The sequence below is a fragment of the Artemia franciscana genome, chromosome 6 (genome assembly GCF_032884065.1).
Source record: "Artemia franciscana chromosome 6, ASM3288406v1, whole genome shotgun sequence".
NCBI classification, from domain to species: domain Eukaryota; kingdom Metazoa; phylum Arthropoda; class Branchiopoda; order Anostraca; family Artemiidae; genus Artemia; species Artemia franciscana.
Genome location: NC_088868.1, coordinates 21,396,925 through 21,418,023, shown reverse-complemented (window position 1 = coordinate 21,418,023; position 21,099 = coordinate 21,396,925). Strand labels below are relative to the sequence as shown.

General features: G+C 36.1%; 1 protein-coding gene across 1 annotated transcript in view; it reads left to right on the top strand.

Moving 5' to 3' along the window:
• Positions 1 to 21,099, top strand: part of LOC136028180 (histone-lysine N-methyltransferase E(z)-like) — a 73,486-nt gene that overhangs the window by 18,431 nt on the left and 33,956 nt on the right. Inside the window, exons 4-7 of the mRNA XM_065705881.1 lie at positions 3,457 to 3,626; positions 8,952 to 9,164; positions 13,355 to 13,512; positions 20,155 to 20,255. Of these exons, the coding sequence (XP_065561953.1) occupies positions 3,457 to 3,626; positions 8,952 to 9,164; positions 13,355 to 13,512; positions 20,155 to 20,255 (642 nt within the window). The remainder of the gene's footprint in view (positions 1 to 3,456; positions 3,627 to 8,951; positions 9,165 to 13,354; positions 13,513 to 20,154; positions 20,256 to 21,099) is intronic.

Here is a 21,099-nt window from a genome sequence, read left to right as displayed (position 1 = left end):
CTTCCTACATTTTCATCAAGTAGAGGCCTTTAGGGTCATTCCTTTGCTCCATTCAAATGAGGTTCACTCGCTTGTGATGAATAAAATGGTAATTGCCAAGACTAGCACGTACCACTCTACTGTCAATTTATTGTTGGTATTCCAGAATGATCAATGCTTCCTTCGTAGATTTCATCAACAGATGCTTCTAACCAGAATAGTTTGTTGATAGGAGAGAAAAGTAACAGATCCTACCGGCCAGCGTGTCATGTTGTTGAACAAGATCTAGATTTTTATCGACCCTAAGGTCATTTTAAAAACTTAAAGGATATTCTGAAATTATCGTAAAATAGTTGAATTTTTTTTAATGTCAGCGTTTCGTGGGAATTATGTGGTCCACCCCACCATAGGTGACGCCTTCTGTATGCCAAAGTTTGTTGTTACTTCATAAAAATTTCAGGTTGTATCATTACAATTTATAAGAAGTATCGTTTTGAGCTTCGTTTTGAAAAAGTATTGTTTAGGAAACTCTAAAATTTTGTGAGAACATTTATAAAGTCTGATAACCTAGAGGACTCTTTTATTTTTATTTTAAGACGCATGAGCTCTTTTATTGTCTTTCAGATAGTTCAATGTTCATAATTTTTATGGCACTTGGTATTTACCAAGTGACATATAGCGATCGCAAATTCTGTCGGTCTGTCTGTCTGTCCCGGTTTTGCTACTTTAGGTACTTCCAGATAAGCTAGGACGATGAAATTTGGCAGGCGTATCAGGGACCGGACCAGATTAAATTAGAAATAGTCGTTTTCGCCATTTGACCATCTAATGGGGAGTGGGGGGCTGGTTAATTCGGGAAAAATAGACAAAATTTTAACTTACGAACAGGTGATGGGATCTTAATGAAATTTGATGTTTGGAAGGATATCGTGTCTCAGAGCTCTTATTTTAAATCAGGTCACCAGATCTGGTGACACTGGGGGGAGTTGGAGGGGGGACCAAAAATCTTGGGAAACGCTTAGAATGGAAGGATCGGGATGAAACTTGGTGGGAAAATCAGCAGAAGTCCTAGATATGTGGTTGACATAGCAGGAACGGATCTGATCTCTTTGGGGGAGTTGGGGGGGATTACTTCTAAAAAATTAGAAAAAATGAGGTATTTTTAACTTGCGAAAGAGTGATTGGATCTTAATGAAATTTGAAGTTTGGAAGAATATCGTTTCTCAGAGCTCTTATTTTGAATCTCGACCGGATCCGGTGACATTAGGGGGGATTTGGTTGCATGGGAACCTAAAATCTTGGGAAACGCTTAGAGTGGAGAGATCGGGATGAAACTTGGTGATAAAAATAAGCACAAGTCCTAGATACGGGATTGACATAACCGGAACGGTTCCGCTCTCATTGGGGGAGTTAGAGGGAGTAGGATTAGTTCTGAAAAATAAAAAGAGGTATTTTTTAACTTACGAAAGAGTGATCGGATCTTAATGATATTTGATGTTTAGAAGGATATCGTGTCTCAGAGCTCTTATTTTAAATCCCGACCGGATCCGGTGAAATCGGGGGAGTTGGGGGGGGCCTAAAATGTTGGAAAAGGCTTAGAGCGGAGGGTTTGGGATGAAACTTGACGGGGAAAATAATCATAAGTCCTAGATACGTGATTGACATAACCGGAACGGATTTGGTCTCCTTGGTGGAGTTGGGGGGTTTAATTCTGAAAAATTAGAAAAATGAGGAATTTTTAACTTACGAAGGAGTGATCGGATCTCAAAGAAATTTGACGTTTCGAAGAACATCATGTCTCAGAGCTCTTATTTTAAATCCCGACCGGATCTGGTGAAGGAGAAGTTTGGGGAGGGGCGGAACCTAAAATCCTGAAAAGCGCTTAGAGTGGAGGGATCGGGATGAAACTTGGTTGTAAAAATAAGCACAAGTCTTAGATACGGGATTGAAATAACCGGAACGGATCTTTTGAGGGAGTTTGGGGGGGGGGGGGGTAATTCTAAAAAATCAGAAAAATGAGGTATTTTTAACTTACGAAAGAGTGATCGTATCTTAATGAAATTTCATATTTAGAAGGACCTCGAAACTCAGATCTTTTATTTGAAATCTCGACCGGACCCAGTGTCATTAGGGGGGGGGGACCGGAAATCTTGGAAAACGCTTAAAGCGGACAGATCAGGATGAAACTTGGTGGAAAGAATAAGCACAAGTCCAAGATAGGTGACTGACATAACCGGACCGGATCTGTTCTCTTTAGTGGAGTTGGGGGGGGGGATTCGGAAGAATAAGAAAAAATGAGGTATTTGTAACGTACGAACGGGTGATCAGATCTTAATGAAATTTGATATCTAGAAGGATTAATTGCTTTAGAACTCTCATTTAAAATCTTGACCAGATCCGGTGACATTGAAGGGAGTTGAACCAGAATTCTTGTAATAGGTGAAAGTCGAGGTATCTTACGAATGGGTAATCGGATCTTCATGAAACTTGGTGTATAAAAGAATCTTTTGTCTCAGGTGCTCCATCTTCAATTCGAATCGGATCCGGGGACATAGAGGGTTGGAGGGGGGAAAAAAATCTTGGAAACCGGAAATCTCGGAAAACGCTTAGAGTGGAGAGACCGGGATGAAACTTGATGGGAAGAATAAGCAGAAGTTATATATACGATATTGACATAATTGGTATGGATCCGTTCTCTTTGGGGGAGCTGGGGGTTGTTAATTTGGGAAAATTGGAAAAATTGAGGTATTTTTAACTTAAGAACGGGTGACCGGATCTTAATGAAATCTGATATTTAGAAGGAACTCATGTCTCAGAGCTCTTATTTCAACTCCCGACCAGATCTGTTGACATTGGTGGGAGTTCGAGGGGGAAACCGGAAATCTTGGAAAATGCATATAAATGTCGCAGGTGTGTGATTGACGTAACCGGACTGGATCCGCTCTCTTTGGGGGAATTAGATGGTGGGGTTCAGTGTTTTGGCGAGTTTGGTACTTCTGGGCGTGCTAGGACGATGAAAATTGGTAGACGTGTCAGGGAGCTGCACAAATTGACTAGATAAAGTCGTTTTCTTCGATTCGACCATCTGGGGGGCTGAAGGGAGAGGAAAAAGTAGAAAAATTGAGGTATTTTTAATCTATGAGTGGGTGATCGGATCTTAATGAATTTTGTTATTTATAAGGACCGCGTGACTCAGAGCTCTTATTAGAAATCCCGACCGGCATTAAGCCTCAGATTTTCCTTTTAAAGCAATCAATTGATTCTTAGAATTTTGCTAGAGCTCATGCCATATAAGCTCTTGGCTCTTTTCCGACCTCGTCACAAGTGCCGTATGAGCTCTTAGCTCTTGTTTATTTTTGCAAGTTTCGTAGAAGATAAGGAAAGAGGAAGAACTCACCACCAATTGCATTTCATCGTATCTAGGGTCAGTTGGCAGATCCTTACAATTTTATGTTCTTATCTATATGTTTATCGTAGGTACATGGAGATAAAGACCCGAACATGTTAGATGATGACTTATTAATCAAAGTAGTGAATGCTATTATGAATTCAGAACCCGAAGAATTAGATTTAATAAGGCACAGATTTGGTACGAACAAAAAAAGGAAAATATCTACGGAGGTGCCGAAAAAAGAAGAGTCAAGAAGGTATCTATTAATTTTTAATTTCACTTTTCTTTTTTCTTTTTCCAGTTATGGTTACTTGGATCAGATTTCCATATCGTTGCATCTTTTCGATGGAGGATGACAATGTGAGGACACTTACATGGGTGGAGGTTTTTTATTTTGTTTTCTTATTAATTTTTAATATTTTTATTAATTTTTACTTTCACTTTTCTTTTTTTGTTTTCTTGTTAAGGTTACTTGGATCTGATGTCCGTACCATTATATCTTTTCGATGGGGGATGACAATGTGGGGACTTTTACATTGGTTGAGGTTTTTTTTTCATCAGAGGGCCTAGGGCCTGTCACAGTGAATTGGATTTGATTTTAATGTGCCAAGTGTGAATACGGGTTTATCCTATTGAAACTAACAATGCAGTTTGCGTTAGAATCATAATTTTCCCCAAGAATGCTTTGGGGGTGGCTCAGGTTTCCACGAAGTTTTTGCCTACTTCCTTTTCTCTTTGTAAAGCCATTTATCCTTTTAGGACAAAACAATGAACTTGGTTTGTGCTAGTTTTGGATGAATGATGCTATTTATAGTTTTGATTAGCACTTAGATCAGCGAATGAATTGGAAGTTAATCGTGGTTCTACATTATTCCTGTTTATATGGATTGATTTAATGGAGCTTAGGGCTGTGTGGGGAATCTAGTATGAAACTTCGTTTCACATAAGGGTGATCCAATACAAACCCCAACTAGATGTTGGTTTATCCACAAAATACTATAAAAAAGATAGGTATCCCTTTCCTTCACTCTTCATAAGTACTAATGGGTTTTTTAAGTCCCCGCCATGGTGAACAGTAAGAACTAAAACTTTTAATCAAAGTTGGGGGGTATCCAAACCAAAGTTTTTGTGTAAATAGAAGGGATTTTACACAGGAGACGGTGCCACTGTGGTCGAATGTGAATCTGATTGAAGTATTCTTTTAAGCTGTTAATAGATTTATTCGCAATACTAACACCACTAACCACTTGCTGCAATACCAAGCCACCTGACTCCAACAGAGATACTTATGCTCCTCCTCCTTCCCAATTTGTTGTAAGCATCTCTATTTACCCCTCTCAAGAAATTCCAATTTCCCCTAAATTGTCCTTAATACCTCCTACTACACCGCTCGGGGACGACCTACTTTTCGTTTGGCATAGAGGGTTCGCTGACAAGAACGATCTTTAGCAGTCTGTCTTCCATAGAACTTGTCCTAGCCACCTCAACCTTTCTCTGATTATGTCCATAGAAAGTGGATAGAACCACACTTTTCGTACAGCCCACTGCTTGAAATGCGGTCAGTCTGCCGGGTACCCAACACCATTACTAATATTATTACCTTTGTAAGTGAAGCTGTCCACTTGATCGATCACCGTGAACTCTCAAAACCTCTAAAAATTCATTTTGTTTCGCTAACTTTTTCGTCTAGGATGCTCAAATCATCAGCATGATCTAAATCTAGCAGTCTTTTACTTCCTCATTTATTACCACAGCGTTTGCTTTTCTTCTTGAGACAAAGCCAATCAAAATGATCCTGTAAAATTGGGATAGAACGCAACCCTGCTGACTCCTGATTCAATACGAAACTAGCTACTAATCTCATTCCCTAACTAAACTGCAACAATGTTATTTTCGTACATAGCACTTATCACTTTAATGTATTTATCTAGTATACTATAAAAGGATAAAATCTTCGCTGAAGTACTTCTATCGGTTGAATCAAATGCTTGTTCATAATCTATTAAACTAAGGACTAAAGGCGTCGAATGGCTCAGGCACTTCTCGATAATTAATTTAAGAATCAAAATATGGTTTACGCATCTTCTTCCCTTCGCTATTCCTCTCTTAAAACGGTATATACGGCATATCTTAACTTTAAGAAGCATCATCATAGTAAGTAATTTGCTTCCTACAGAAACCGAGCTAATGCCTCTATAATTACCTTATTCAGTCTTATTATCTTTGCCATGGAGAGGTTTAATTTAAGTTTTTCTAAAATCACTAGGTGTATCCCCTTTAAAAAAATCATATTCATAATCTTCAATAATTGTTCTCTAACTTGACAGCCACGATATGTAAAAACTCATTTACCACAGTATCAGTATCAGCCATCACTTATCAGTATCAGGGCTTTATTTTTTTTTTTATCCTCTCAGTGCTATAACTATTTCATCCTCGCAAAATAAATCTTGCTTCATTTCTAAAGTGTCACACAATTTTTCATTCTTTTCCTTATCTTTCCCTGTAATTCATAGTTTAGCACATTTCCAAAATATTACACTCGAAACAACCTCAGGAATTAAATATATCTATAAGAGTAGTATAAATGAAACTATGCATTGGTCAGGTGAAATTCACAAGTGGCAAGCTTAGATTTAAAGGCCAACCAACCGGGTAAACTGTCTGGTACAGGGTTTCACTTGTACATCTTTCACAGAATTCAGGGGAATATATCGATGAGTTTCATTTGACAGAATTTTTGGTGAAATTTCTAATTAAAATGATGTCTTTAAGGTTCAGTTGACACAATGCCTGACATTGTTTTCGTAAGAACTATGCAGGGGTCCTAAAATAATTTTGCAGGTTCGCTTTTGGATACTCTTGAGCTTATCACTTTGAGTCGAGGTTAAGCCAGGGTGCCACACTGGGAAAACGTATTCTGTATTTGGCATAGTGTAAGTGCAAAAAATAGACCTTAGTTGCTTGGCAGGAATCGCAAAATCGACACAACGTGGAAAACGACGATAACAACAAAGTGTATTTCTAAGTATGGTTATGATGCGGAATGCCATATCAGATCTCTTGTCAATTGTAAAACCAGGGACTTAAACTTTGTAATGAACAGTGAGGACGCCATCTTCGACAAGTGACAATTACTAAGCACTAAAAACAATGCTCAATATGTATTCTTTAGATCGGCTTCCGGTTAACTTAACATCATCGAGCTACGCGTCTATGTAGGAAATATCTGTGAGAGTGAAGGACTAGACGATAGAAATCAGACCGAGAGACTAGACAAAGTAAAAAAGTAAAAAAAAAAAAAAAAAAAAAAGCCAGCCATCCATTGAGTGGAGTTGGACACAAGAAAATTCGTCAGCGAATTTACAACGATTCGATCGACTTTTAACTCGACAAAAAGCAATCAAGAAATAATTTGGTCCCAGCTTCGCCCCCTAGAGTGCGCTGCAAAAAAAAAGAAAAGAAAAAAGCTCTGAAACCTGATCATTATGCAGCATGAAGCATTGTTGCTGACCCGTTAAGAAGCTAGATATCACACGGATTAAGAACTGTCGAGTGCCCACAGTTCTAGCTTCTTGTAAAGTAGTTTCATGGTCAAGACTGCCAAAAGCTTTTACTGTGTCACTTAGTATTATCTCAGTGCAAGCATCGTCGATCTCTAGATGTTAAAGCACTTCGTCATGTAATTGGATGCGATAATGTGCAGTACTGTGGTTTGAAGAAAACTGAATTGGCAAAAATCAATATTAGGCACAAAAATCTCCAGCAAAAACTCGAAAATAAAATTTTCTACAACTTCAGAATATGTAGGTGTTCTTCAATCGGTCAGAAGTCATTTACAGATTGAAATTTCTTTCTTTCAGGACCCCGTCCTGAGCCAAATAATCAGCGACATTAGGACTCAAATCCCTGCCCCAATGGAAATAGTATCAAATAAGCAATTTCAGTAGAGAACATGAAAACGGAAAGCTTCTTTTCAAGTCTGATGGTTGCTTATATCGTTAATTTTTGCCTTAGCCGTCTTTATAGAGGAGAATGAGAAATGACATCTGCCAAAAAAATTAAATTTCTCATGTAACTCGAGAAAAACGAAGTTGGATATATATATATATATATATATATATATATATATATATATATATATATATATATATATATGTATATATATTTGTGAGATTTCTATTTATACAAAAGTGTTGCTATCAGTAATATTTTTAATTAGCTTTCTTTTTATGTTGCGTATCAAAATAATTTCATCATTCTCCGCTTCGCTTTTAAGTCCAAGTCAATTTTAATTACAGTAAAAGTCTTTCTTAAGGTCTGTGTCCAGTGCTCTTTTCGATAGTCACGGTGTAGTTGCACTGCATCTATATATTTTCCTTGAATCTGGTAATTGTAATAGTGGTATCGCTGACATACTTTTTCAGAAGAATTTCTGTTACGTTCGCCATATAAAACCATATTAGTTTTAACCTCGTTTTAATTATTTTTGACTAAATTTTACTAATGAAGTCTCTTCTTCAGCTAATCGTGAGTTATTTTTAATTTGTTAAGAGAATTAACCCATAAGAAACTTCAAGTTTTTAATTTAATCACTTCATTTTTTTAGCTTTCTACATATGACATTGCGGTTCGAATAAGCTCTAAATTTTTTTTGTAAGAACTCCATATTTCGAGGGAGTTAAATAAGGTGACATTCATGTTCAAAGTAGCCATAATAAAGTAGTGTGTCTCAAAATCACTATTAATACTGCCTTCATCAAGTCTTCAGGGCAATATATCTATCAAAATTTGTCAAAATATGGGCGTTCAATAAAATTGTTTAACCCTTTCAGTCACAAATTTTTGTTTGATTAATAACTTTGTATTCGAGATATTTATTAAAGGTGTTGAAGGAAACATAGAGTATGTTTCAGAGCTCACTTTTCATTAATTATAACCAGTTATTTGTTAGGATTTTCATTCAAAGACAAAAAATAATAGCAAGTTATAGGCAATTTATAATACAATAAGTGCAGATTAGACTACAATATTTGCCCCTGTGTGGATTTTAAGCAGTTCAATGGCCTCATATTTTGTTATCTGCCATTTTAGGTTGAAGGTAATAGCAAATAGTGTTCATTAATGATGATGCAGTTCTGGTACACAGATATCAATAGCATACGCTGCTTTGTTATGGGATTGAAAAGAGCTATTGTCCGGTTCAATTGACTGGTGACTTATAAGTTTATAGTTATGAATTTTTCTGTCTTGAAATTGCCTCGAAATTTATGATTCTTTCGTAAGCTTATTAAGTGACCTACATAGAGCACCTTATGATCTCCCTTACATTTCAAATACTTTCAGGCCTCCCCCTCCCCTCTCCCATTAAGTCAGTTAATGCATACATTCCGGATTTATCTTATATTTACCTGCCCAAACATAAGAGGAATATTATATTGTATATGCTAATTTTTATTTTTGTTGCATATAAATTTGTGCCTACTGTCATACGTATAATTGAAATTGAAGCTTAGAATCCAAATACAAATAAATGTTGTATTTTATTAGACATAAAATTTCCATGATACTATTATTATAGGTCGAGGACAGGCTCGGCTAAAGAAATAAAGACTACTGACAAAAAGGAGAAAGAAGAAGAGATTTCAATAGAAAAGCCAAGTCATGAAGTAATAGCTGAATTTTACACCACCAACACATCTGGTGTCAAGTTCCCGACCATGAAGCTTTTTAAAACGCTTACTGCTGTTTTCTTGCAAGATCATAAACGGGGAGCAGAAGAGCTCCAAGAAAAGTATTTATTTAACTTTCATTTTTTGGTTTACATAAATGCCAAAAAAAGCACTAATTCCAGTTTAGGGTCTCCTAGGCTAGACAGAACAGAAAGTGCTTGTTAAATAGATAACCTGCATACTATGTGATGATAACCTCAACCAAAATGCCCTGACAAGAATATGCTGGGTATAAAAGGCTGGTGCTGTGAGATGGACGGGTCTCTGCTCCGTAATGACCTCCTTTGTTAGTACCTATCGCCGAAAGGAAAACCTTGCGTAGCTGGCTCCATAGATGCGGCACCCTTCAAGGAATCATTACCTGATGACTTGCGCTGGATTGGATAGTTCGTCTGGGTTGTATTTCTTTTACCGAAGTTTTTTAAGCTGTTTAAACCCTTCTTTACCATGTTGTTTTATTATTTTTTACATCCCCCTCGCACTGTAATACTTTCAGACTTTACGGTGTGATGGGTTGAAGGTGATAGACCTGAGATTGCTTGTGAGTGACGTTGAATCTTGTTGATAGGAGTTTATCATCATAGGCTGATTTTCAACAGGCATTTGATTTCTCAGATAGAATATGTTTAGTAAAGGTTGTATCATCACATGGCATACCAGATGTGTGAGTTAAAGTTATCAATAAAATGTACATGAATAACATTGCTGATTTTAAGGTAGGAAGCTTGGTTTGAAGTTGTTTTAGGGTAGAATCTAGAGGCAAGCAGGGTTATTGATTATATGAACGGATTTGTCGCCGGGAACACAGCAAAGTTTATGACACGATATAGTATGAGATGGGAAGGCAAGACTTTTTTTGATTTAGAAATGATTCAGTTTGGGTGTCCTAGATACAAATTTTATCAAAATGAATCAATTCATGGAAGTTTTAAAGGATTAGGTTGGGAGAGTTCTGCTGAAAAAAGATCTTTAGAAGACTAAATCGTATGGGCTAGGAATAGACGAGGGTGAAGAGGTAATGTTAGGACGTTAGAGCATCGGTCAAATGAATAGCTTCACTTAACTGGGCAGTTTTATTAATAAAGATGCAGTGAAGATGTAAAATTTGCATTCTTTAGCCGCGGGTTGCTTTTACAGTTGAAAAAGGTTCAGAAGAATAGGACGGTAAGTCTTCGAATAAAGGTTAAAGTATTGGAAGCTACGGTAATGACAGGGTCAAGTATGGCTCTGAAACGTGCGTGCTTCAAAAGGCTTAGAAACATGTGCTAGATGTTCTTCAAAAGGGTTTTTTTTCAGAGAAGGAGAATGCTTATTGGCACACGATTGTGTGGTCATCTCTAAACTACAAAACAAAATGCAAGATATTAAATTCCTCCAAAAATAATATTAAGGAAAGAAGAACAAAAATCTCCTGAAAGCTAAAACCCAGTTTTATGACAAAAAAATATTTCACAAAAACATTGTTTTCAAAGCAGCTCACAAATAGTTGCCCTATGAACCACTGAGTAATTGTATAAGGGTAGTTTAAGGCACTTGTTTGACTGTATCTAAAGCAACAAGCTTTAAGGAACATGCGGTAGGATACTACTTTCTAGGGCTATAACGAAATGAAGGTTAAGATGGCTTCTTTGTTTTTTGCGAGTGAATGGTGAGTGCCAAAATCACGCATTTGGGCAATCCGACTGGGGTCAAGCAAGGCGTCTCCAAATGGGATGCGAAGAGGTAATAAGAGACGATTGAAAGGAAGTAGTGTGGACGATTGAAAGGAAGTAGTGGTAGATCACTGTATATATACGTCCTTGTTATTTTGGGGCATATATATAGACGTAGATAGCGTTTATTGTTTAATAGCCAAAGCATATGTGTTTCCGTATTAGCTGTCATATATGCTAAAGATCTGAATTGCTAATTTCTCAAAAATACTACATTCGGACATGCTTTGTCAATTGTACTTGTTTATGTATCAACTCTAGAAATATTTAGTGAAAAGAAAGTTGTAGATTTCTTTATGAACATTCATGCAGTACTGAGTAGTTTATCCCAATCTAACCGATTTATAATCTGTTATTTTGTTCTTGGGGATTCACACATGCCCTTCAAAATGAAATATATGCACGGGTAGGCTCCACTAGACCCCAGCAGATAGTAGATTCATAGTTTTTCACCTGAGTAAGAGATTGTATATAGGCCTCATTATGCGTCGTAACATATAATAGAATTAAACACTCATTAAAGACATTTTGTATCTTATCAAGGAAAATGCTACTCCACTAGCAGTCCCGTATTAAAAAATAAAACTAAAAGTCCCGTATTATCCCGAAGTTATATGTAGATTCATAGTTTTTCACCTGAGTAAGAGATTGTATATAGGCCTCATTATGCGTCGTAACATATAATAGAATTAAACACTCATTAAAGACATTTTGTATCTTATCAAGTAAAATGCTACTCCACGAGCAGTCCCGTATTAAAAGCAACTTACTTTCGGATATAACATTGCAATATGAAATAAACAAAAATACGTGTGATTTTAAGCCATAAACAGTATAAACGCCAAAACTGCAATACTATTAGTGTTTTTGACAGGTTTTAATTTGCTTTTGCTTGCCAAAAATGCCTGCATACGCAAATACATACAGATATTATACGAGGTTCTATCGAATACTTATATGGACCGATAGTGATCTCAGAGGAGCAAAATCTTCTACTTTTCTTCGGGAAACAACTTTTGCTTTCTAAAAATTCTCCTATATAGGCACCTAAAATGGCTTTAGTTAGAATTAAGATAGGCATAATATTAAAATGGTGAGTACCATGTTTAGAGGGCGTTAGCCCTCTAAAAATTGCTCTAAAATTGCTCTAAAATTGCTCTAAATTGCAGTGAGTTTTACTCGTCTTTGCTTTAATTTAGCTTTTTACTTTGCTTTGGAAAACCCTATTTTTAGAAGAAAGTCTTTTTATGAATTTTCGTTTGTTTTAATCTACGTTGTTTCGCATTTTGGCTTGCCTTTATATTTTGGAGGTAATTTTGAAAAATAGTTTTACAATAGAATTTCGAATGGAAAATCTACAAAATTTATGGTAGCCTCATTCTGGCTATCATTCTGGCCTCATGCTGTCGCAACCTTGAATATAAACGAATGTTAATTGATCATTCTTATAATTGAAATTCTAGGAACATTTAATGCCAACGCAAATAATATTTTTAATGCCAATACAAATAGATCAAAGATACAAGTTGACGATAAGAGTATAAATTATGACGAACTTCAGATGTGTTTCTATGACGTTTGCAGTTTGAAGCGTCTGGTTGAAAAAGAAGTGTCTCAATAAAAACAAATGTCCCGCGTTACTTTAAGTTTAAGTGCCGATTTTCTACATAAGAAAAAATTGATAGGAACATCATTTGAAGAAAGATAAGTGAAAATCACCAAGTTTTGGAGGTTGCCTTGTCGGGTATGACTCACCGGTGGTGGCAACCCTGACTATGATGCATCGTCGCTAATGCTTGGCCAAGTTCAAGTTCATCAAATGAGAGACGTTCCTTACCTCAGTATTTGACGGCAGTCGCTTAATAAAAACATGTAGCTGTATCTAGCTGTGCACTATATTATTTTTTCTAATTGTTCGGCTCAAAATTGAACTTTACCAATCTAGGTCTAGAAAATACAGATTTAGTTTAACCTGACTGGATGCAATTTGGAGACAAATTGAGCTCCGTGGGCATATTAGACTTTTCAAATTTTTTGAATATGTCTTGCTATTTTGAACAAAGCCAGTCTTGTTTTAGAAATATAGGTTTAGTTGCGAATATGGCAAAGTTCTTAGAACAAGAGTGGAACAAAATATACAATAAGATAACATTGTCGTTTTTTTTTTTTTTTTTTTTTTTTTTTTTTTTTTTTTTTTTTTTTTTTTTGCACTATCAGCAGTTAGAAAGAAGATACAGAATATCTTGTGCATACCTCTATGCTTAAGTATAGAAGCGTAAACAATCTTCCTATATGCATAAAAATTAGACGTAATTAAGTCGGTTTCAGAGGTAATTACTTTTTCTTCGGCGGCAAAATATATTTTCGTTTTAATTTTTACTGATAATTATTTTTTTAGAAGTATCCTTGCGACAGTGCAAAGATAAGAATGGACAGAGTGGTTTCATCCTGAAAGCATAAAACTATAAAAAGGGAATTTGGCTACTTGGACTTCCTTTGTCTTTAGTTCTGTCTTTGATTCTTTGTTATTTTTCCTTCAGATATGTTGAGCAAACAGACTGTAAGGAAGGCAGTAGAAGTGCTTGTATTGAAAACCTAGATGGCCCTAGTGCACAGTCATTAACCAGGGAGCAAGCCCTGCATTCTGTTCATTCGCTGTTTTGTCGTAGATGTTGCATGTACGACTGTAATCTTCATAGTAAGTACTATTTTTTTGTTATTTAGGATTTCACTTTATGGATCATTAAAACCCGATATATATTTTTATTGACAACGGCACTAAATTTTTTTTTTCTGAAAATTGTCATACTACCACGCTCCGGTGTAAAAAAAAAAAAACAAAACAAACCTAGGTAAGTCAAGACTTTGGGAAAATTCGTTTCTCCCTCCCAGTACCCTTTTTCATATTTCGTCTGTTGATTGAAATTAGAGACCCCTGAATGTTGAAAGCCTTCAGTTGATGTTTGAACTACTTTTGCATATAGACTTGAATGTGATGGTAAAAGGCTTTAATATGATACGACTAAAACAGGATTTTTGTGTGAACTACTGTACATGTATGTTTTCAATATCTGGAGTAATGGAATATTGTAGACAATTACAACTAGCTTATAAACTAAATTCATTTAGGGTATGTCATAAATATACCAAGGCATCAAACACCCTAATGCTTTTACTTTCTACAGCGAATAAAGTAGAATAAATTTAAATTTGTTTTAAAAAACGTTGTTCTTTTCATCGAACGAAGTTCGGTCCTGAACTTCGAGATAGAAGTTATATGTAAATATTTATATATATATATATATATATATATATATATATATAAATGTATTAACTAAAAGATTTTGATCCATTTACGAATTTTAACGTTTAATGCGGTTTTCTGATTTTTCTAGATTATCACTTTTCCGAATCAAAGGAGACGATGAAAACTAAATAAAAGAAATACTCTTAGATTAACCTCTGCAGTCTACTTTTGGGTTGTTAAAGGCATGCTACCGAAAAACAAAAGAAGTAAGATGCTTTCATTCCTTCGTATATCTTTTCCTGTAACTCTTATCTCGGTTTAGCACACTCCCAAAATGTTATGCCCATCTCTTTTCGACTTTTTCCTTATTACTAATTGTAGCCTCGTTCCTATCTTTAACTGGAAAAGTCCAGATTAACTATTCCCTCTCAAGTTATCAACATGCCAGTACAATATTTTACTATTATGCCGTCCGACTGCATCTTCCAGATCTTTAGCAATTTTATCCATGACCTCCACTTCGCACCCCTTTAATATATATTTTAGCGCTTTCTCCACTTTCTTTACATATCTAGTTTTCCATATGATCTAATCGCTAAATAATTCTTTTACTAGCCCCTTCTCCTTTCTATTAAACATACAGTATTTTCACTAATATTCCTAACTGCGTTTCTAACTTTCTTCCCTAAGACACCATCAGCGTCTTACAAAACTGTTTTCCTAAAATTATTAACAGTACTCCTATATATCCTAGTATCTTGTGTCGATCCTGTCTGTCTTCGGTTTACAATAACATAATCAGTAAGGTTAGCTGTCCTACCATCATTTGAATACCATGTTAACTTCTTGGTTATTTTATGGCCAAATATTGTATTGGTTATAATCAGATTGCTATATTTGCAAAATCGCAGCAATCTATAACCATTCCTGTTTCCTTTTCCTTCGTCAAATTTGCATTGGCTAGGATATCATATATCCGTATTTTATTGTCCTTTTCACTGAAATATTTTAATACAAATGCCATATTCCTACCTGGTTCCTGTAGCTGTAAGTAAAATTCGTGTGTGTCACCACTGTCTCCATTAGTTCGCTCTAAAGGAGCATATAGTACTCTGACTGATACCCTGCACTTTTTAGACATAAAATGAGCCAATAGCATTCTATTATTGATACCTTCCCAATATAAACAAAATACTTAATATCTTCCGTATTAATCTTGAACCCTGCTCCCTGCCTATGCACGCCATCCACCCTTCCTGAATAAATAAATTCTATATTCCTCAGTTTCAAGTTTCCTAGCCCTTGAATATGAGTTTCTGAAGATCATATCGAAGCGTCTGAATTCGTCAGTCTAGATGTCGATACGATAGTTTTTTGTTTTTTTTAATGTTGTAACGTTCCAAGTTACAATTTTCATATTCTTTAAATCATTGAGATTAATATCGCCTTAGGAAAAGCAATGGTCCCAGAAACAGTGAAGGATGTGGACTTATATATCTTTTCAAGTCTAGACGAAGCGCTGAAGCCAGCTTAGAACCGGACAGCAAGAAGTCTCTGGGACTTCCAGTAGAATGTAGGCTTTGTGTAATCCTGGATCCATGTTGGTCACAACATGGTTTCCCACGCTTGGTGATCCTCTTCTTTTGCTGTTCTTGAAGTATTGGAGATTGCTATTTCGACAACTTGGATGCTTTGACTTTACCTAGCATCCTCCTTGGCAATCCCTGAAAGTTTCAACTTAATTTCTGTAGCCTTTCCTGAGATAAATATTGATACGCGGTTTGGACAACTTCAATGAACCCTATTGTGTTTTGATTTAGTATACACCTCCCTCAACATTCACATTCCCTTAGTACCCTTACCTATTCGCGAGGTATCGCAGATAAGCCTTTATAACAACATTAATGCACTTTACCATTTTGGCAATTAGGATGCACTTGAACTATTTTTATTTATTTGTAGTAGTAGAAGTAGCAGTAGTATTTGCAGTAACGACTGTTATTGTAGTATAGAAGTAGCAGTAGTATTTGCAGTAACAGTCGTAGTGGCAGTAGCAGATACAGTACTAGCAGTAGTAGTTGTAGTCGTAAGTAGTAGTAGTTGCAGTGAAAAACTGTTGCACTCGCAGTAGTAAGAATTCGCTGCCTCAATCGCAAGCAGTCCGAGTCGCAGCTGCATGTAGTCGAGCCGCAAGTAGTCGAAGTAGTCGAAGTTGCAACAAGTCCAAGTTGACAGTAGTCAAAGTAGTAGCAGTGGCCTAGAAACTTTCAAATTAATACCTTTAGCCGCTCCTAACACATGGCAGATATGCCTTTTTGATAACCTGGATGTGTATAGTGGCATTTGATATAATTAGACATCCCCTTCAATATTCCCTGAAGTTTCACCTTAATGCCCTTGACTTATTTTGTACAAACCCAGGATCAAACATTACCCCTTTCTTAATGATAAATCCTGTATGTGAACGACGGGCAACTTGCATAATTTACAACCTGTCCCTGGGGACTGTGAGGAGGACATTGTATCTTTGGAGACATAGTTATTAGACTTCTTGATTATTCTGAACACACTGGATATTCCAGATCTAATCACTATTGGATGGGCATCTAAAAAGGACGCATTTCCATACCCCTCTACCTGCCCTGAAAATTTCAACTTAATACCCAAAACCGTTTCTGAGATTGCTGATGATATCTGATATCAACCGGTATGCACATTGTGTTTTGATTTTGTTCAACAATTCCTGAAAGTAGTTTCAAGTAAAGTAGTCACAGTCGCAATTATAGACGTATTAGCATCAACAGTGGTAGTGACCCTGAAAGTTTCAAGTCAAAACCCTTGGCTGTTATTAAGATATTGCAGATATCTTTATCGCCCTTTTGGATACATATAGTGTCTTTTGAGTTAGTTAATCAAACATTTCAAAATTGTCCAGAACTTCACCTTAATATTCTTAGTATTTTCGGATATACACTGGATAAACATCCCCCCTCCTTCCCCAATGATGAATCCTGCTTATAAACAATGGGCAAATTGCATAATTTACAATTCCTTCCGCAAGGTCGTAGGGGATGTGACTTTTCCGGAGGTATGATTATTAGACGTTATGACTAATTTCAACATCCCTCTCAACATTTCCTAAAAGTTTTCATCTGAGTACCCTAAGCTTTTTTGGAAACCCAGGTTCAAACATGCCACCTTTTCCTAAAAACGGAAATTATATGTAAACAATGTGCAGCTTGTATAACTTACAGCCCCTGCCGGAGGAACTTTGGGAGGTAGTGGCATCCTTGAAACATAGTTATTTGGCCTTTTGACTATTTTGAACAAAATTACTCTTTAAAAATTTTAATTGGAAGTCTTTAGGGAAAGGACAGCTAAAAAGGGCATGGGAGCTGGTTGACCTCCAACTACTTTTCACTCTTAAAAAGGGCACTAAAACTCTCAATTTTCAATCACATGAATCCCTCCAGAATTTCTACTACCAACCCTTCCCGATGAAGCGGCTCTGGAAAGAAAGAATTACATTGCCTCTGATTACAACTTGCCATTCGTCCTTTTCGGGCTTTAGGGTGACAGTGCTTGAACTAGATCTGGAAGCTAAAGGATCTAGAAAATCCTTACGGGCATTCGGATTGTCAACATTTTCTATAGGATTTTTTATGACCTCGGCATAGGAAGGCTTTTCAAGTACTATCATAGATACCTAAGGCTTTTCAAATACTGTCATAGATACAGAAGGCTTAGACAGTCTTAACAATTTATTGTTTGGGAACACTTTAAATTCCATATAAAATTTGTTTAACCTGCGAACCAGTGTGGCTCTAGCTTCCCCTGGAACCACAGGCAGTTGGTGTAGTTCAAATATGACAAATTGGGGGAGAGACCCTTTTCAAATAGCGAGAGCCCTCAAAACTTTCTTAACTTCAACAACTTCCTCTACCGTATAGAAATCGCCAGCAATTATTTTAAACGATTCTATGACACAACCCACCTTTCTCGGTTGGAAAATAAAGCTCAATGCAGGATTCAATATAATATTCTTGTTTACCATTTTATTACATAATTATTTCAGAGATAGCAAAGTCTGTGGATTGGGCTAATTTTAAGCCGTCAGCAAGCAGAATTCTAGAGGCAATGATCGCTAATTAACTGGACATATATAAGGAAACAGCAGATCTCTGAGATTATGATAGCAGATTCAGATTATCAAGGGAGTCCGATTAAATACTTGAATATGAAATACACCTGAAATACCCTCATTAAAGATTCTGTTTTTTCTTATTGTATTGATGAAATAGTGGTTAATTTTTTGTTTGTTCTGTATCAATGAGGATTGTTAAATTTTGTTTATATGTCTTGCCCAGTAGTTGAGCTTGTCTCTCCATTTGGGCAAGTTGAAGATTTTGATGAATATGAATTTTTGAACACATGAATCTGAATCTGAACAAGGGAAATGTCACTCCCCGTTCAACTGATCCCAACAGTTGAACGAAGAGAACTGCTGGTGCGCCCTAAGACTCATAAATAAGACTAATATGAATCGACCTTCATAGGAATGTCATTGTTCGTTTTTCTGTTTACTGATATTTCATTTTTTACCCCGATCTAGTTCAACTATAGTATTTAACTTAAATATTCAGAAATGTTTGACTTGTAATGAAATTTAAACAAGCTGAGAAGTATTCTGGCTTAAATTTATTCAGTTGTTACCTGGATAATTGCCAAACAAGGACTAATATATATATATATATGCTATATACATATACACCTGAACTATCAAATGTGATAAGATTCGAAAATTGACAATCTAGACCATCAATTGCGACAGCACTGATACGGGCAGCTACAGCAAAGACCATTGCTAAGTTGTCTGAAGTAATCGAAATCCAAAAACGTGTCAAATATGAAAATGAAGAGCAATTTTACGGGCGGTTAGAAGATATGCGAAAACAACAATTAGAGGGTGTCAAAAATGAAATGAAGAGCAAAGAAACACGCGGTTAGAAGACATGCGACACCGAGCAAGTGAGCGAGTCAGAGCAAAGACGTACATGGTTAGAAGAAAAGTGGCGGCGTGTCAAAAATGAAAATGAAGAGTTAAGGCACATGCGGTTAGAAGACATGTGACACTCAGTATGTGAGAGAGTCAAAAGTGAAAATGAAGAGCAAATACATTCGCGGTTAGAAGAACAGTGGTCGCGTGTCAAAAATGAAAATGAAGAGCAGATACACATTGTTAGAAGACGTGCGACATCGACAATGTGAGCAAGTCAAAAATGAAAATGAAAAGCAAAGACACACGCGGTTGGAAGATATGCGACAGCAAACATGTGAGCGAGTCAATGAAAATCAACCTGGATAGCGAGATTCAAAACGTTTCAAAATTGAAAATGATAGCGGAGATGATTGCGTTTGGGACTTTGACATGGATAAGGTCATGTATGCCTACAATACCTTTGTTAAAAAACAAAGGTTTGGCGATACGCATTTCATAATGACGAAAGACAAGCCGAGGTAAAACCGACTTAAAAAATTGAAAATGGTGGCGATGCTTATTAGGTTTTGAATTTTGACATGAATGAGGTCATCAATGCCTACCATACCTTTGGAAATCAAAAACCTGTACTAGATAAAACATAGGAAGAAAAATAAGTTTCTGTCCCACAACCTGAACAATTAAAAGAAACAAAGTTGCGGCGATATGTCCTTAATAATGGCAAAAGACAAGCTGGGGCAAAAGAAGAAATTTTGTTCCACCACCTGAACAATTAAAAGAAACATAGGCTCGGCGATTTGTCTTCCATAATGACAAAAGACAAGCCGAGGCAAAAGTTAACGGTCCAATAAAAAAAAATGTAATTTTACAAAGGCACTACCTCTAATTTATGGTCAGTTTGGACGTCATGACCCGGGGGCGAATATATATATATATATATATATATATATATATATATATATATATATATATATATATATATATATATATATATATATATATATATATATATATATATATATATATTTATATATATAGCATTAGCTTAATACAACAGAGCTACGCTTTTATCTTAAACCATTGTTCTTTTTCAGAACTTAAAGTACACCATACAGCCCCAGACCCAAATAAGCGCAAACAAAGTGACATCAAACTGCCAACGGACCCATGTGGGGCCTCTTGCTTCTTGCATTTAGTAAGTCTTATTGTTCACTTTTCTAAGTCGAAGAAAATTATTTTTGATCCTAAAACATTAGTTAAAAAAACAAGTTTTATCGACTATAAGTAAGGGCCAGCATTAAGACTTAAAAACGAACAGAAATTATTCCGTATGTGAGTGATGTTTCACACTCCTCAATACCTTGGTCTTAACGCTAAAGCTCTTGGGACTTATAATAAAGTTTCTTATTCGAAAAAAACGACCCTTGTGTTACAGGAGTCTTTATTAAAGAATTGGTACAAAAAAGTCAAACTTTTCGATATTCATTGCGTATCAAATAATATGTTCCAAAATACAGTATCATTTTGCTTTTCATTTTACATTTATTTTATTTTTTTTGGGGGGGGGGTTAAACCAAAAACTATCGAAGCAGTACATCAGTAACTAGACAAGTTTCGTCCTCTAACCTAGTAAATCTGTCACAAATAAAATAAACTTAAAAATAGATAAAACCGTAAAAGAGATGATTGAACAATAATGGCAGGAGATTTAACAAGATTTGAACATTGTGTAATTTGCACCTATATTAGATTTTCCACTGCAAGGCAAGGGCCTAATTGTGGGAGAGTTTCCACTCTGAATGGCAATGGCCTAATTTTCGTGATAATTTGATGCTTTAGAGAGGATTGGTCAAACCTGGCTGTCGTTTCTACGTAAGGCTTTACTTTGCTATAGTGAATAAAAGGTCTAAATCCGAACTATCTGACCACGACAAATCAAAGAAAGTAGTAGTAGTAGTAGTAGTAGACAGGTTTAATAGCAAAAACTTAACAGCTATCGCTGATTTGTGTTTCTTTACAACGTATTCAAAATCAACACT